The sequence below is a fragment of the Anticarsia gemmatalis genome, chromosome 19 (genome assembly GCF_050436995.1).
Source record: "Anticarsia gemmatalis isolate Benzon Research Colony breed Stoneville strain chromosome 19, ilAntGemm2 primary, whole genome shotgun sequence".
Classification (NCBI taxonomy): Eukaryota; Metazoa; Arthropoda; class Insecta; order Lepidoptera; family Erebidae; genus Anticarsia; species Anticarsia gemmatalis.
In genome coordinates this window covers 2,714,346-2,734,105 of record NC_134763.1, presented here as the reverse complement: position 1 = coordinate 2,734,105, position 19,760 = coordinate 2,714,346, and the positions used below count along the sequence as shown (strand labels likewise).

General features: G+C 33.4%; 1 protein-coding gene across 3 annotated transcripts in view; it reads right to left on the bottom strand.

Moving 5' to 3' along the window:
• Positions 1 to 12,414: 12,414 nt before the first annotated feature.
• Positions 12,415 to 19,760, bottom strand: part of pxb (putative Hedgehog signaling attenuator pxb) — a 196,122-nt gene continuing 188,776 nt past the window's right edge. For all 3 annotated transcript variants that reach the window (XM_076126804.1, XM_076126805.1, XM_076126806.1), the window contains 2 exons: positions 16,453 to 16,621; positions 12,415 to 14,101 (listed from right to left, as the gene is read on the bottom strand). In XM_076126804.1, coding sequence (XP_075982919.1) covers positions 13,451 to 14,101; positions 16,453 to 16,621 — 820 coding nt within the window. In that variant the 3' untranslated portion in view covers positions 12,415 to 13,450. The remainder of the gene's footprint in view (positions 14,102 to 16,452; positions 16,622 to 19,760) is intronic.

The following is a 19,760-nucleotide window of genomic DNA, read 5'->3' as shown; positions in this document are numbered from 1 at the left end:
GAGCTTATTATTAAGATGATAACTTTTGAAAGTCATTACTATAAGAAATATGTTCAAAGTTAATTGTGATAGAAAATGATGATTTTGTCGCAAATAAATGGTGATGGTGATAAGTACTAATGAGGGAATTACATAAGGTTTACATAGAGGTGATGAAGGTAGTGCCTTCCTTTGCTGGAAGTGACATCGAAAGAAGAAATGAATACCTTGAACATCTATGTTATATTACAATTGGTTTAACGTGTGCAGTTGCTTAAAAAGTTTCGGCCACAAGGTTTTGTGTTCCGATTAAAGATTATTTCTTTTGAAGAAGTTGGTTATCAATGATAAATAACTAGTTAGCTTAAGAATTAGACTTGTGTAGTGAATGCAATCCCGATCTCGCGGGATCCCGATCTCGCGAGATCCCGTGTATTTTTTCGGGATCAATCCCGAAGCATAATATGACGAGATCCAGATCGGGATTGTCGGAGAGGGCATTTTCAGCAGCTGGCTACATTGCAATAGACTTAATTGATACACTTTGTATTTTAAGAGGCTACTTTCAAAATGCCATGTGATTACTTTTTATTTTGATCTCCTGGAGCTACACCTACTTTTTTGATTATGTTCATGTTATTACACCTGTTAATTATGTTACGTTGTTAGTAATACTGAAAAATAAAGGCTTTTATTTTCTTTCAAATAATAATTTATTGCATTCACCACACTATCACACACATATTACATTAAACAAGCCGTTCGAATTGTATTCTTTTTACTAACTAGACGGGATCCCGAAAATCTCGGGATCCCGCGGGATTGATATTTCTGATCGCGAGGGATCTCGAGTTGACGATCTCGAGTCGGGATTGCATTCCCTAGACTTGTGGGACTATAACAACCGACACAAAGTCCAAACAGACCAAAAAGAACCCTAACCCTTAAACATTAGATATTATTATTATTATAAATTCAACGTACATTTTACGAACAAAAAAAAACAAACAAAAAAAGGCCACTTCCAAAATCTCTATCTCAACAAATTATCGTCGGTAATGTGCTGAATAAAGAAATCTTGGAAAATAATAATTTAGTTGGCCATCGGACGCAGGCATTCTGCTCACGTATTTCAGACAATAAAGATTTTTCGCCCATACCCCATAACAATGGGAACTCAGGTTTTCCCTATCCTTACAGAACCTTCAGATTAGGCCGTTTAGTTTACTTAATTGAATGAAGATAAGGTTTTCAGTATTGATCTTGGGGAAACTGAGGGATTTTTACGTTTTTTCGGTAAAAATTTTAGGTGAATTTGGGTTTCGTTTGTATTTAGTGTAGCTGATAAATGTGCTATCTTTCTTTTTTAATAACTGCTATTATTATTTATAAGATTACTTAACTATGATTTTATAGCAAAGTAGTGAAGGATAACTAACTAAAGAAAACTATACTTAGGAAAATTATTATAAGGTAAAAAGTTTTATCTTAACTAGCTGAATTGCTAGGTAGAAACTTGTAAATTATTAAGTAAGGATTATCTGGATTACTTAATATTTATATTAATTGAAAATTGAGTTTTTATTTTGAAAAAAAAAAACGTATACATCCAGATGGATGTTGATGTTGTGGTTGAAATATGGAATCAAAGTAAGTACGAAGATGATTTAGATACAAAACTTTTACTGATCTAAAATACAAACGTTTTCCAGCATTATCGACGAAATCCAACAATAATATTATTTTTAACAAAATAAAACTACAAGTTCCGAAGCGTGAGGACGTCAAAACAAAGTTGTTAACATCCCTGCTGTCCTCTCATACATGAGTCGTGAATATATGGACAAATTGTAGCAGCTGCATCGTACGAAAATACGTTAGCGCAGTGATAAGCCGCAGTCGATGATTTTGTACGTTCAAATTGATTTTGGTGTTGAAAGTGTGTCGTGTTAGTTTCGTTTTGATGTTTTGAAAAGACAGTGTTTTGGTCGTGGTTTTCTTGGTTATAAAGATATTGGGTGTTATGTGAGTTGTGTTTTTATTTTTGAAGTGTGATGCATATAACGGTTTAAGGTTTTGATGTGTGTGACGAAAATCTTAACGAAATAAGCCTTATGTGAGTGCCTTCCTGGCACTCGTATTATCACACATCATTCATAGATGAAGTAGTTATGTGAGAAGTAATAATTTTTTTTAGCTTCTGTCCGTAATAATATAATGCGAAGTTCTTTATCCCCTCTTAGCCAGCTTGATGGCTGCGTGATGGACTCAAGACCTATACTTCTCTCATTCCAGTACCTGCCAAGCAGTTGAACAGTTAGTAATGAGATAAAATTACTTTTTTCTATAAAGTATTAAATGTACACGAAGTCACATTAGTTAATAAGTAAATATTTAGAATATCGAAGATATCACACCACTATTATCAAAATGACATAGAGACATTAAACTTGGGATTATATCAACCATAATCATAACTCAATTAAATCTTTTATATTTATGTCCGCCATTAAATCAACACTCCGCGACGTTTAGAATACGGGAGCAATGCAATAAAATTATGAAATAGTTTAGTCTTATGGCCGGTCTTGATAACATAACTTCGGATAGGGATAAGTGTCGATCGATTGCTTACTAACCTTGGTTTGACAGATCTTGTGGCCCATTGGTTTTGAATGTGTCTCCTATGCAGACCGATGTATGCAGTTAAGATTGCATTAAGTCATTAGTTGTACCTTAGTTTTTTATTCAAGAAATTACGATGATTGTTAGAAGTATAGAAATTAAGAACACAGGTTTCCGAGCAGGTAAAACTCAATCAATTTGGTTGGTGTCAACTACTGTTATATTTTCCAAGAGAGCATTATAATTTTTTGTACTACATAACATAACATAATAATACAAATTAGTTATGTAGAGAATTAAAAAAATACCTTAAAAGTAAAATCAAGTTAGTCGTCAACCTATAATTTCTGTCTAAATTATCGCTATCTTTATTCAAAGATAATGTTAATGAAACCGGCCGTTAGTCCATAGTTTCGTTTTAGACTAGTCGTTTTCATTTATTTAGATATTAGTCTTATTATTTAATAGTCGATTTGATTAAGTAGGAGTTTAGTGCGTAGTTATTATATGAATTGATGCGAATATCGTTTTTGGTTGCTTTAGGCTATTAAAGGAATTAGCAGGAATAGTGCAATTGCAGTGGAATTTATAAGATGGTCAGTATAAACTACAGTACTTATTCATTCAAATTAATTTTGCCAGATTGTTATAATTATTTTAAACTATACTTGAAACTATACTTTTCAAAAGTAATAATATAAATCTGGCAAAATTAATTTGAATGAATAAGTAATGTAGTTTATACCTACCATACTATAGACTGTTTTTACGTAGTAAAAGTCAAAGCTGTGAAGATTTTAGGAGAGATGCAAATAATGTTTTCTACTAACTATTTATTCCCACTCATTATTTATCACATATTTGAAAGATTTTATTAATGTATGGATGTCTGGTTACTCTATCGCGCAGAAAAAAGCTTTATGATTCTATAGTTTGGATTGATGAAAATAATATTAACACATTTTTGGCGCGTGAAAAATTTCCTTGCCTACGTAGTCGTCAACATAAGCAAACAGATATTCATAATAGCACTAAAATAAATTCATCATTTGGAACGTTTTTGTACACGTCATATCACCATACTATATATATTACATGTTATGTATGTTTCCATTCTCATTTTCGCCGAAAACAAAATGAAACAATTAATGGAATTACAACACAAAAACCACATGTTCGGTATCGTTGCTTCATATGTAAATGTATTGCAGTTGTATTGTCAGTTTGTACGTAATTAGTACTGGCGTGGAAAATTAATGGTTACACGACATTCTGGGATGTAAGTTTACGTTATTATACAATTATTATGCGTATTCTCTTTGAGGTAAAGATAGAAGTGTATTAATGCGAAAGTTGGTGAGGTTTGTGTGATCAAACACTCTACTTTTAAAGTCATTTTGATTCAGATTCTGCTAGATTAAATTAGAGCCCTTATAGTCTGCAGTTGTATGAAATACCTTGCAATCCATCGACCTATATTTTATCGTATTTGTGTTTTTTTATAGTTTCATTTTTTAATAAATACTTATCTGTGATTCTTTCTATACGTCAATGAATACATTATTATTTCAAAAAAAGCAGCAGCTGGTTATTAATTGTTGTCAAAAACAGACTAGTTACAGCGCACTGCTTTTATTTAACAAAGAACAGAGCATAAAGTTGACATCACCATTATGAAAAGCAGTTCAAAAACATCAAACAAAACGACTCTATCGCCTCATTGAAGTCTGAATTGGTTAAACACCGCTCCCTAATTTAAACGCCCTATCAACGGACCAGCCAATTATGCCAACACGAAACAATCATTAAACCGATCCCTCTAAATTGTCGTTGCATGATTAATTAAAAAAAAAGTGCTCTCCCCTGATTGGTCAACGTTCTGTCATGCAAGCATATAATTTCGCAATTATCTTTAATGATTTTGATTAAAATGCGGTCCGTTTGCGGCGGCAACCATTTTGGTTTTCATAAAATATGAAAATTGCTTTAATTGTTTGTTAATTATTGGTTTAGTTGTTTAGGGTGAGTGTTCGATTGTTATGTGAATTAATTGATGAATAAATTTGGTTGGAGTCGGTAGTTGTGAACTGCGAGTTTTTATTGATTGTTTAAGTAAAAAATAAATATAAGCATTTTGCTGTTACCTGGAAAACCAAGTCGCAGTTTTGAAGACCGTCTACGAGTCCGTAATATTTATTGAACTAACCTTACTAAATTTAGTTTAGTTGGTATGAAAAGAGCTTGGTTTTTTTAATTTATATAGAGCCGTGAATACAGAAACACAGGACAAAGAAAACCTGGAAAACCGGATCAAGAGGTTTTTACTTCGATGAAGCTGTGAATATTAATTATAATAATGTATGTGTTATTAATTAAACATCGATTTTCCAGAAGTAGCTTTCGTATTACTAAGCGTCCTTTAAAAATAAGCAGCCGTAGAGTTATGAAAATAGCTGTAAAGACTGACCACTATCTTAAAACAACGTCACACAAGATCAATCGTTGTTCCAGCAAGAGCTGAACAGATTATAGTATCAAAAACATAAACAAATACGAAGAACCAAAGGAGAAAGCATAACAAATGCTCGCATTATTTTGAGAACAAAACCGAGGCACCTGGCAACTCGACGTGTCATGGATATTGTCTAAAAATAAAACTACGTATCAAAGGGGATCTTTCTGTATGTATGGGAATTTAAACAGAAGTGCAGTATTGTTATAAATGAAAAAACTTTTGTTATTATTCATTTGACTGACGTGATGACTTTGTTGCCTTCGAAAACAATTTGGTCTTGCAAATGTAAAACGCAGTTTGAAAAGAAATGGATGAAGAGCGGTAAAGCAAACACTAAGAGGCGAAAATTAATTTATGAACAATGATTAATTAAGTAGTGTCTTTCAAAATTATCGAATTATAATTGAGTTGTCAAGGTCCCATAGGTGTTCCATATAAATACTGGTATTCACCTGGCCGGTGAGACTGGAACACCAGTCTAAAGTAGGTAAGAAAGGCTAGACTGATGATGACAAATTAAGTACCTAGTGTTAGGTATTTTTAGGCTAAAGTTTGCGTGCCTAAAGTAATGATTTGATAAATAAGGAAATACATTCCTGTTAATGCTATTGCACTTTGCGTAGGACAAAGAAACGGCAACCATAATGTTTTGATGTCCTCCCACCGATTTATATGACGGCCAGTTTAATTAAAACTGCGTGTTTGTTAATTAATATTAGCATTAAGTGTGTGTGTGTGTGCAAAACAGTACAGTTTTCTTACTTAGCACACGCTTACGAATATACGTTTGATGCAGTGGTTGCAATGCAGGGTTTGAATCCTACCCGGGACATATATTTGTGCGATGTGCAATATCTGTTCTGAGCCAAGATGTTAATTGATGTATTAAGAAATATGTAGGTATCTTTAGCATGCCTTATCTGGTTATATTACTAGCTCTGTTTTGTGTACAATTAGAAGTCCGTGTTGGCCAAATATATTTACTATTTTTTTTTTGTTCATGCTCTATAACTTCGAATTAACTTATAAAAAAGCACTAATATGAAAACTAACCATACGGAAAACATAAACATACAATCTGAAGCTGAATACTTTCAAAATAATCACATAGCCTTCTATACACCAAATTAACTTACTGAAACTAAACTGAACTGTGACAAAGTACCTTACTCTGTCGTCACAAAGAAGAGGTGACAACGATCGTAAACGTTTTCGTACTAAAATTATACGGCGGCTCTTCAATCAAGCGTCGTTGTTGTACCCAACAAATTAACGTTCTAATGATTTACTGGAATATAAATGGTCTGAGTAGAAGTGGCTGATCAAGAAATAGGATGTGAGGAAATTTTTGCTAGCGCTTTAAGTGTATTTAGTGGCTTGTTAAAGGATGGTTTCAATGTCACTTAGTCTGAAGGGTCAGTCTTTAGTAGCTAAGCAATTTTAAAGCTAGGCTTCCTTTGGAAGTTTTTAAGCTTTAGCTCATTTTTAAACAACACTAATAATTGCTCTTGTGTCGCCCGGACTTTTACAAACATACAAACAACGGACACAGAGTACAACCAAACTCGAAACAATCATTTGCGAGATCCATAAATAATTGTTCCCGTATGGAAATCGAACCCACGATCTCTCGACGCAATGGCGGTGGCGTGGCGACTTAAACCACTGTGCCACGGAGGCAGTCCAACAAATAATATGTGTACATTGCAGACCTGAATGAGAGAGACAGACAATGTTTGTCGAAACAATAATCACCCGTCTTTGGTGCAATAAACCTCCCTTTAGCCAGCAATACTAATCTAAATATTATATATTACTATACATATTGTTGTCGGCACACGCCTTGACTGTCTAATACACACGTAAATCCCTTGAGATGGGCTTATTTCCTGGCCCAACCGGCCATAATGCCCAAAGCTCAATAATGCAGAATTGCATATCCTATCCCGACGGATATAGCTGCTGATGCTGCAAATTGCTGCATATCCAAAACCAGAATACGTAACGAGACCAGGATAAGACAAAATCTATTTAGTTAGAAAAAAAATTTAGTTAATTAACTTGTACGTATCTCTAACTGTCAGAACTTGCCGCTGACAGTGTTATATGGAAAGAAAAAGGAGAGGTCTCTTTGCTCCGCTGTACCTAAACAAGTGAAGAGATGAGATGAAGAAGAAGAGTTGTAAAAACATGCCAGTTACATCCTAAGTTTTAGACACATTTCGCAATTCATATTATTCGTTCCATGTAACAGGGTGGGAGCTCATAATTATTGCTATATACCGAAGGCACGTTACGTGGCTTACTCTGCCTTAATATCTATACTTCTATACTAATATTATAAAGCTGAAGAGTTTGTTTGTTTGATTGTTTGTTTGTTTGTTTGTTTGAACGCGCTAATCTCGGGAACTACTGGTCCGATTTGAAAAATTCTTTCAGTGTTAGATAGCCTATTTATTGAGGAAGGCTATAGGCTATATAACATCACGCTACGGTCATTAGGAGCGGAGTAGCAACGAAAAATGTCACAAAAACGGGAAAAATTTTGACTCATTCTCTTAGGTGACGCAAGCGAAGTTGCGCGGGTCAGCTTTTCATAATATTTTGACAACTATTAAAAATCCAACAAGCCAAGGATATCGAACCCAAGATTTGACAATTAGCATTTGTCTATCGCAAATAGAGCTATTATTAATTAATTCAAAACCATAATAACTAGCACATTGTTTCGAAACTTCTCTAGATACAAAGTGTTAATGACTTGAAAACGTGCAAAGAACTATTTATAATCATTCAACATAAAGACCGTCACTGTACACTGAATTTTGAGACAAAATTGTCTCATACAAATGGCATTCTTGGGCTGTACGTGCACAAGAATTATTGCTTCACGTCCTATTTGATGAATTCAGGCATACGAACAACCGACCAAATAAACAAGACCCATCCTCCTACTTATGTTGAACAAAACTTGCCTCAAAACCCACGAGACGTGTGATACTTCGCGGCTCTTCGTAAACTGGACAACAAATCGCAAAGTTAAGACACAGATGACAGCCAAGGGATTATAAACTTTAAACTGTTTCACGAAGGTGTAAATTGCTGTGGTGAGTGGTAATATTAACACGTGTAGTAATAAATTAAATTGCGAGATGAGTTGTTATATTATTTTAGAAAAGCAAACTGTAGGAATATAACAGATATTTGAGTTTGCAAAACAAATAATTTGTATGGATTAGAAGGGGATTTGGCTCCGGTTTGTAAACTAAGGATGTAGTTTATATTAAGATATCTCATACTTGTGGACTTTGTCGTTTTGTGTCAAGATTTCTGGACAGTGCTGGTGTATTTTATTACCTTATTATATTCTATGATGCTTTGTTTATAGAAACTCATTTCGAGCGAATAGAGCTTCTGTTATCATCATAATTAAGTGTATATCATTAGAATTATTTGGTTCAATTTTATTACTTTGTGCTCCAATTTAACCGCAAATTTTACTCAGCCACATCCAGCGAGCCTCCAGCATCGCGAGCGACGCCTAGCCTTAAGTGCGAAGACCGCTGGTGGAGTCGAGGAGATTATTTTATGTTACTGGAGTAGTCTGCTTTTCAATAGGGGGGCTATACGAAGAATACTAAACGGCTCAAGTACATAGATAAGATTAGGAAACGTTCATATTATGTCGACTGCAACCATTAGTCTCTACACTAAATTTTTCAAGATATTTCGAGTTAAATAAATCGTAAGAATACCTTTGAGAATCCGTATTTGCTGTGTTAGTCAATGTCACAGTACTTAGCTAGCGTAGAAGACTGAAAACCTAAACTCTACCTCGTTATGGAGGAGATCCTTTGCTAGCAGTGACACAATCAAAATGTAGTTTATAACCTAGATTAATATAACATACATTTTACTCTGGCATATTATTTTTAGGCGAAATCGTAGGAAGAAGTTAGTAGTCAAGTGAAACGTAAAAATACCTTTGAGAATCCGTATCTGCAGTGTTAGTAAGTTAGTCACTGTCACAGTACAGTGTGATACAAACTAGTTTAGTCATAAGCTAAAGCGCATTACTCACGAGGAAACATCAATTTTCTCACTGCTCGCCTTATTTCCTGCATTCAGCCAATTTTCACTAGCACCGTTTTTAGTAACGGGTGACAGATTGTTTTATATGACAGTGTAGATTTTCACTGCAATATTTTTGGTTAAGATACTTTTATTGTTAGATATTTTGTATTGTGGGTATGATTTTAGACAAATTTTTAAGTCCAAAATGGGGATGTATTTTTTTAGAATGACTGAAAAATGTATTTCTTTGGTATCATTAAATTGTTTGTCAATTCAATTATTTTCTGATTTCATTTTTAATTCATATCAACTTTCTTAAGTAAAGATTACTAGAAAGACACTAATCATATTATTTGAACTTGTTGGTATTTTGTAACTTATTGCTACCAGATATTGTGTTAGCAAACTGCGGACTACTCTTGAAATCATACTGTAAATGGTAAAAAAGACAACCAGACTTTACCCAATCGCAAATCGAAATTGAGACCTCGTGATCGGCGGTTAACTATCGACACAAGTTTTGAATTTAAGTTGTTTTACACGTGATTAATTTATGCTGTATAAAAATAGAGCATAACTAAGCATCTTGCTAAATAACTTACTTTTAGCACCAACAAATCCGGTGACAGTCTTTCACATACGTCATAACTTTATATGAACTACATCCGCTTTCTTAGCGCATAAATCAACACAGCCTCAAGCGTCTTATTAATATTTGCAAGGGTATAGAGAAACTGGATGTGGTGTGGGCGTAGCCGTAATTAGTTGCGAGGGTGTGATGTGCGACCTTTACGTCATAATACCGATGTCAGTCTGTCAACTGAAGCGCGATTTCCTTTATTCAATAATATGTAGAAGACAATCGTTTGATATTTACAATTATATGACAATATAAATAGTTAAGGCATTGATCAGTTTTTCATATGAAGCGTCTAGTTAGATATTAGTTTCAGTATTCGTTTGTTGTAGAAAGTGCTTCTTTTACAGTCCCTACTTTCGAGTATAAAAAGTTTGAAGAATCAAAATTTGTTACTTTGCACACGCTGCGGGCGCTCATCAGTTAAAAATAAATGTCGTATTAGATATTGATTTCAGTAGTTAACCGAAGTGAGAAATCGCTCTTTTGGATGTGCTTTGGGTGTAATTATATGTGTGGGTGTGATGTGCAACCATGACGTTATGACGTACCGATGCAAGGCTGTCATTTGTTTGAATTCTGAAGTGGCCTTTCTAGAACTTAGAGAGCTGTTACCAAATCGAAAGTTTAAAAAAATATTTGGTGAATAGTGATCTGGATCGATAGTCTACACGGTATGCCTCAATTAATAATTATTTTAGAATAATCTTGCTAATCATACAAATCGGTTATGTCTCTTTATCCGACTTTTCCTGCCATAATATGTTCTTAAATTTATCTTATTATTATTGTTATCAGCCTATATTGTTCCACTGCAGGGCAAAGGCCTCCCTTCCCTCTTTCCATCTATCTCTGTCCAAAGCTATTTGGTGTCAATCTTTAGTATGAGAGTCCAGCTCATCTCGCCATCTCTTTCTGGCTTGTCATTTTCTGTCAACTGGGACCCATTCAGTGGCTGTTATGTTTTGTTTTCAATTAATCTTATCTCAATATAATTATAATGTGGGTGTTTTAAAGGTTATTCGAAAAATGTTACCTTTATATCGTTCTAAGCAATGAAATAATTTAATTTGTAAATCAATTAAGAACTCATTTACCTTAAACCAGTTACTTACCTCGTGTACAAGTCATACACGTGCCGTTTTTATTCTTTTGATACATAATTAAAGTAACAAAAGGGATCTTAGGCGGGATTGTGAGTAATTTATTAGAACTTTATTTAATTTAACATACTAATTAGTAAGCTATTCAACGCTAATGGGTGCATGTTAATTGTGATTTGACAACCAAACATGCTAAATTATATAATAATCAATTATTAAAATTTTAGACCAGAAGAACAGCTATCGACAAAATTCAGTAAAGAGAAATATTTTTTTTTTAACACAGGCTAGGATACTAGGGTTAAATTCCATAGTTAGAAGCATAGAGCCTTTACAAAAATAGCAGTAACATCACTCACAATATTCCCAACAAGATACTTTTCAATATTTCCAAAAATAGCTTCTCAGAGTAGCACATCTAGTCACCCTCTAAGATTCAAAGAGCATCAATTTAATCTGAGCCGACAGTTCGCGAGACAACTCTATTTGTATTTGTCTCAAGCCTGCTATTATTAAAAACTTACTGCTCGCAAAAGATTATGAATTTTGACCGAAATTTACTGTTGCCGCTTTGTGGCTTCTTGAGGCAATTTCGGTTGTAGATTTTAGCATTTTAATAAAGATTTTGTCGGTGATATTATTAGTTCAGTTGGGAGTGTTCTCATTCTTTTACTAGTATATATTATTTAATATAGTCTGTATGTTTTTCTAGTCTTTGCCTACCCTTATGGAAAGTAAATGTATGTAGTCTCCATATTTTGTTCGTTTATTTTTACAATACACTAACATATAGAGGGTTCTAATATCAACCTATGTTTCTATCACAAAACTGCTTCAAATGAAATGAAAATGTCTGATTACATCAACATTAAACTTTTTAGTAGTCATATCAAAATACCTAGTCTTTTTACTACTTACTTGTATATTAGTATACACATAAACACCTAACATCCTTTAACCAGTTCGTGTATTACACATAAAAAATATGACTCGCCTATCAAAAAAGATCTAGTAATTTATTTGGAGAGCTTAATAATACCTCGGCAAACTACATTATATCGTGACAAAAGCCTCCCTTTGTGTAAACGCAATAAAGATAAAATTTAAGAGGGTTTCCGTTAGAAATTACTTAGTAAAGGATAGTTTATATGAATTGAATGAATAACAAAAAGGAATGGAGGCAAACATATGGCTGGATGGAGGCTTGATTGCGCTCTACGTTTTTGTGACACTTGATGTTTGAGTTATTTTGTAAAAAGTGTGTCATTTGTAAAGGCTAAATTGATGTATATTTCTACACATTTTACAGAGAACAAGAGGTGAAAACTGCATGTCGAAAAACTTTCTAATTATGTCATATTTTACAATCACCTGGCTATAAAAAGGCTCTTCCGTTAAAAAAGAGAGAGAACATTGTACTTCAGATGGAGGTTTGACTAAACTTTCGTTGACCAGAAAAAATAAAACACGAAAGTTTTCTTAAAAATGTATTTATTTTTCATTTTATTGTGCTCTTCAATATTTATTAAACGGACATTTTGCCCTCAAATTTAATTACATAAGTGTTGCAACTCGATACTATACAAAAAGAAACAATAAATGTGTAATAAAAATAAATAGTTATTACTTAAATTAAATACAAAATAAAAACAGAAAACAAAAACAACATTTTTGACGACAGAATAATATTCTCCGTTTACATTAGAATTGTTATGTCTGGTTTTACGACAAGGAAGAATTGCTCAAGACGAATAAAACTGAATAAAAGATAAAATAGAATTGATCTCAAACAAAAGAGCCGACTTTGAATACTTGTACAGCAATAAAACAAATCGACAGATAGGAATTCGATACATTAACTTTAGCACCAAATTACAAAACGAGACTCTACAATTTGTTCAAAGGAATTCTGTGTGATATTCGAATGAAAAGTGGTACCTTTAATATGATATGATTATAAAATTCAACTTACTATTCTTAAATAATTCATTTAACTAGAATTTTTGTACATTATCTACAAATTCAGAAATTCATTTACATCATTCCCTCTTAGTTTTTACACAGGATCAATCTTTAACTTGATAGGGTTCACAATTATTGTGATAATTTAAGGACTAGTTCGAAACTTACTAGGACGAAACCGCTATCGCTACCTAAAAATATGGTCACATGAATTTTGTACAAAACCATCGCTATACCAGCTAATAAAAATAACGTTTTCATCAAAATATCGTATCGCTAAAATCTAAAGGGACAGACCTTCTACTAAGCAATAAATTTTGTACAATTGTGTAGAAAAGTAGTCCCAAAGACGTTTAAGGTTCATAAATATTCGACAGTAACTAATATTCAACAATTAAGTTCACCGTCTCGGAAGGCATGAGAGAATTGAGGCCGCTGAATAAGTTAGGCCGTGAAAGACAAAGTAAAACTACTAAATGCAAAATTGATTACATTAAACGTGATTCTTCACTTCACCGTCACTGGAACAGTTATGGCACGACGTTCACATTTCGTTCATGACATTGGTATTTCCGCAGACAGCCGGTGTCTGGAGGACGCTCTCGTACCACATGTTCCACAAGTATTATTACTATAACCAGAATCCGAACCAAACGAAGAGTCCCCGCTTGGAGGCTTGGGAGAAGCTCTTGGGCCTCTCCAGCACGCGATTCCTGGTAGTTCACCGCCAGGCCAGGCCCCTCCCGCACTCATCGGCAGAGGGCCTTGTGGCCTCGCGCCAACTGTACCAACTTGAGGATACAATCTCAAGAGGGCATCCAATAGCACACCTTCATGGAACTCCGTAGGATCCGGAGGTCCAGGTGGATGGATATGACGTTGCATTCTGTGTTGGTGTTGAGCTCGTCGTCTTTCTAAAGACTTGGGTCTTCGGTCCATGCGCTGTTGGCGCGGCCGATGGGGGAGAGACTGGGGCGCGGGAGGTCGGGAGCAGGTTCGACATGGAGCTGCTTCTCCGACAAGACTTAGTTCGTCTTCAGCGAAGTGGTCGTCGCTGTGGAGGGAGTCGTCTGATCTGTGCGGCAGTTCTTCGTAAAGAGGGGCACCACAGGTGTCGCCTCCGCAGGAGTTACCACCTCGCCAGGTACCGCCAGAGCCACATACAAAGACCCGGCTAGGGCAGTTTGGTCTTTTAGTTTCCACCATCTGTGAAAGAAGAAAATAGTGATAAGTCACTTTGCATTTAGAATAAATAAATTCTTCTAATTAACTGATCTTACTTTGATTTGATTATATTAAAACGTTCTTTAAGCAGTTTAGTTGAGCAAATGCCACTTTCAAAAAGTCATCTTTTATAAGTTATGATTGTATGAATCTTTGCCAAATTTTAAACGCAAATATTCAGTTCAATTTGTAAAGTCAATTATAAACATCACAAACTAGATCTAGGCTTAAACTAGGCGTCTGTAGAGTCTAAAAGGAAAACTTCTGACAGTTTAACTAGATATCAAAAGTTTAGCTTTAATTCTTGACATTTTATAGGTGGCTTGCAGTTATAAGTTTTAGGGTATGTCTTGTCTAGGCATATAGTTTGCAGCAAATTATTTGTGACGGGATGAATCTAGTCATCTAGTCACAAATAATGATCCTCGACCGCATAGCTATTGAGCTATGCGATCCAGGATCATAACTATTTTAACAAGTTCAACTTAAAATAAGTTACTATCATATTGTTTAGGCATGTTGGTTGTAACAATTTTAAAGACTAGCATATTGCTGACTCATAGCTAGCTAACTATACGCTACAAACAGTTTGCCTTACGTGTATTCGTTCTTAAACAACCTAATTCGGAATTTTACAGTTCGTTTAAAGTTTAGTCCAAATTAAGTCTTGCGTTTGACAGATGTTATGACCAACTGCTTTGTCCCTGTTGTCATATTTGTTGAGATAAATGAGAGAAGACAGTTCTCAGCTTTCATAATATCGTATAAAACTTTTGTAGAAATTGTGAAGTCTTTGAGATTTGTTATTGTGAGTGTCAACTAGAGTACGAATCATTAATCTAAATATGTCTTTGAGAGATGAAAATATCCTTAGTAATACTTTTATTTGAAACATATTACGACACATAATTTATTGGACATAACAATAGATTTCAAAAATAATTGCATTTAAAAAGAACTTTTGAATGAAATTTACAAAATAATTAAAGATTTTCGAAGTTTTTGTTTATGTAATGGAGTCGGCTAGCCGAGGTTATTAAAATTCAGAATTTAGACCATCAGTGGCCCGTAGGCTTATGCAGCTGACCATATCCTGTTTAATAGAGCTGCTATACTTTATATTGGAAATACACAGAATTATTTATTATAACGAATTAAGAATTATTAAAATTTTAATCCCAAGGCTCTATTTAGTTATTGGATAATAACAATAATGAAGTCAAAACAATACCTAAAACCTAACATCCAGTTCCATCAATCCTTCCTCACTTAACTAACGACAATGAATATGGACGTATCAAATGAAGCATCACACCGTGACACTTCTCATTTCATTACTACATACATCTATTAGATTAACTTTGAAGGTCAGGTCTCTCAGACCCTCGTCTTGCACGTGACGTGTACGGTCTAAGAATTCCCTGGTCTGATAGACTAGGTACTAGTACAAGTGGTAAACGTGAGCTGTGTGGTAACTTTTCATTTAGTATCAATTGGTTTTGTTAGAGTTTTAAGTGTACATGGGTCTATTGGGATTTTTTGAGTGAAAATATTTTTGATATGTGGTTTCATAATTTATTGTAGCAAAAATATATACATTTTCGTACATGTGAGTTTGGTGACTACCATTTATGAATATTTTATAATTTAATATTATTTTTTCAGCAATTATTTGGCAGCAACTGCAACTGCAACTCTGTGCAAACCAATTTATTTTATTGATTTCAATTTTTTTTAATAAAATTATGAGTAGTAGAACAATAAACAGTCATAATAATCTCAAAAGTCTTGAAAAGGTGTCAGGAGCAAAGCCAGTATAAATAAAACGTAATAAACCTATTTTCAGTGCGGTTGATTTCAAATTTACGAGCCCAACGATCTTGACGAAACGTATTCGGAGCAATAAAATAAATCAACCACTAAAAATATATTTATTTACGATGATCGCGATGGAAGTTTTGAAATACTTAAAATAACATTCCTCAATTAAACTCCGATCAACATAATAGTATATTTTCTTGAAAATCTTGAAATATTCTGAACACTTATCTTTTTGTTAACAATAGTAAGAAAGAATATAGAAACAATTATTAGAGGATCACACAAACAATGAAGGTGGATCGTAATCGGAAATATTATTATGTCCTGCATTAGTCTATAGAGGTGACGTTACGTTTTCCTAAAGCTCTCTGAACCACAATGAAAATCATTTCTTATTATACAGCAGTAGTTTTCAAAGTCAAAATCTGTTTCAAGTCAAATTCTTCAAACAAACGAATTTAGCAGCAATCATCTATTTAAATTAAACAAATATGTTTGAAAAAACAACGTACCTCCAGCTGTGGTTCCAGTTCTGGTCTATGCGGTAGTGGTGGTCTTCTAGGCAGGTCCTGCAGGTCTTCGTAGAGAGGTGCAGGCGGTGGCGCGCGGCGAGTAGACCCGCCGCCTTGTGACGGAGCCGACGACTTTGAAGGCAGGAGGTTGGTGACTTTCCGTTTGTGTCTGCAAGAAGAAAATATGGTTAGATTCTTTGTAAAAAATAGTGTATAAGGATGGTTCAAATCTGACGGAACATACGTCGCGTATTGTCAGTAGTATAGAAAATCCCTTGGCCGTTCTCACTCAGCCGATGATGTCGGTGCGAAGCTTATACTAATTAAGCTACACCTGACGGATCTTCCGTCAGATGTGAACTGACTCTTAGTTTGGTAATTAAGTTATTGGGTTTATGATTTTTGTAGTTCACAATAAAAGTAATATAGTAATAGTTTTTTTAATCACGGTAGTAGTTCGCTAAGTTTAAAAATAATTCGTTTAGGCGATCCGGTAACTGAAACAGCTACGTTTACTATAGCTTAAAAATAACCTATTGTTAAACGACGAATATAAAAAATAAGGATATTATAAAAATATAAAAAGACTTCATTACAATTTTATCAATAAAAGATCACAGATTAATTTCAACCGGCACTTGGGTCCACAATATAATTCACATACGTTATTGTCCAACAAGATTATCCGTTGCGATAACCACCCACTCCATGCCTTTATTGAGAATCATATCAACAAATCTCTATTAATAAATGTCGCAAGTTAAATTCTACTAAAAAGATTCGCAGTTCGACTCAATGGTTTTTTATAGGCTTATATAGATAAGATTGTTAATCCCAATTATTCATATTATAAATGAAAAACTCCGTCTGTCTTTCCTTCATGCTTAAACCACTTAACCGATTTGGATGAAATTTTGTACAAAGATAGTTTGAGGCGGGAACTAAAAGCTGTATAACTCCAGTCTACGCAAACGCAGTGAGAGGCAAGTATTTTATAAAGCATAAATTCCCATGACTTTGTTCATGTAAGATTTTTCAATTACTTATTTTCCCAGAGTTAATGATGAATGATGTAATGTAATGATGAGATAATGTAGTTTCCTATTTATTTTCTCAGGGATATAATATTTTATCAATCTTAGTCTGGTGACACATCCGCGCAACATACCGCATCGAACGTTCTGTTTAACTCTTGCTGTAATATCTAAGTCACCTATACCACATCTGCTGAAATTACAGCCCGTTAATTGTAACACTAAACCTTCCGTGAACAATCGGCGCGGATAGTCCGGCAGGTGCGTCCCTTTCTTAAAAACTTGAATAGAGTAAGAGTTGTTTATTTCATGTCTTCGTTTAGCAGTGTATATATTTTAAACGTGAAATATATTGTTAGACAAAATAAATAAGTTAACCCTTTATTCAAAGAGTAAATTATATTGTATTTGAAGTATTTACATTTCACTTGATTTAGTTTATTTATTTGTTAATGAAGTATTTTAGTTTGATTCTCAATGTTTAATAGAAAACTAGTCAATTAGACAAACAAATTGATTTTAAACTAAATATTTTGTTGTTATTCATTTCAGACGTTCAATGAAAAGTCAATTACAAAGTCATTATTAATTGTCTACGTTTAAAGTTTACGAACGAAATAGTGTTTAAAGTTAAATAAAATATTGGGAAAATAACTGAAGTTAATAATTCAATAAAATATCAAAATAGTTGCGTTTTTAATATAATTACAAAGTGTTGTATTGATTACTATAACATCGTAGACATGATAACAAAAATATTATTGATTGTTTAATTTATAGCGTCTATAAATTGAAATGGTTCTGCATATTACCCTAGTCTGAATTACATATGTACATAATATATGTTATCTCGGTATTCATTATTAACAAACCGTTTGTTTTTCGTTTATCTGCAAATTATATCAATTACACGGTCAAGTTATGATAACCACAAATAATACGGATATATGTATAAATACAGCGCTTGCTACAGTCTAAGTACACGCTAAACATACTAATCTAACTAACAAACTTTTTATTCTTTATTAAAACTCAACTCAACATTAAAATCAGAAAACATTTGATCATTAATAAAAGAAAGCCGGTATTTTTTCGCCACATCCTCTTCAAACCACTCAATACTATTAGTTCTGGTGTATACTCCTATACCATTCAATTACGTAGAAAGGAACTTATTATAAACACATTAGACACGGCGACTTCACATACTAAAGCAGATGTTCCAATATTTGTTGAAATTTTGACAGTTTCAGAAAGAATAGAAAAGGTTCCGTATGTTGAGATTTATTTTAGTGTGACTAATGATCGTTTTTTAATGAACTATCACTAGCAAGAGTTACAGCAAAGAAAAACTGCCAACTAAACTTAAGTTGCTATGTAGATCCTGAAGATCTATTTAAATAATTATAAATATCATTGTCAACTAACACACGGCCATCTGATTCGAACTGCGCAGAATTTGAACTATACTTATGGTACTATATTTTTGCTGAAAATATGTTATTTCACACGAGAGAAAAAAATCTTTAATCTATAAAAATTCAGAAGAGGCATTATTTAGTTAATAATATAATAAATACTTGAGCACCCTTGAAATTAGAATGACCACTAATCATGCGATAAAATAAAATAAAATTCGTAGATATTAAACCAAGGATGATTTCAGTGGGCATAATAAAACAGCTTTAATATTTTTTGTAGGTATCAATATAATAATATATTTATTTATTTATTACTCGGAATGATACATCTAGACAATTATTTATTACTAAATTGCATTGTTTACTATTTTTATTTACACTCTTTGTTCTTTACACTGTATAAATAAAATACAAAAGCAAATATTAAAATACAAACCAATTAACAAGTAAATATAATAGTCAAACAGACCGTCAAACAATTATCAAAAAGCAATCCAGTTTATTGTAACACTGTTTGAAATGTAAACGAAAACTAACTTTTAATTAATATTGAATACAACATTCAAAAGGCTGTTTTGATTTAGGCATTTATCACGCTTGGAAAATAAAGCATTTTAAGCTTATAAAAAAAATATAATGAAATATAGAAGTTTTGGCTATGGGAATTTTATTTTCTATTTTCAATTGAACAGTTTTCAGCCTTATTTATTACTTATTTAGCAAAAATATATAAATCAACAGTGGTTAAAACGTAAATAATAAAGTAGTTTTTACTAATCACAACCGTTAACCGTTGTTAACACAATCGTTAATGCAGGCAATAGACTGTCCATGCACAAAATTTTACTAATAT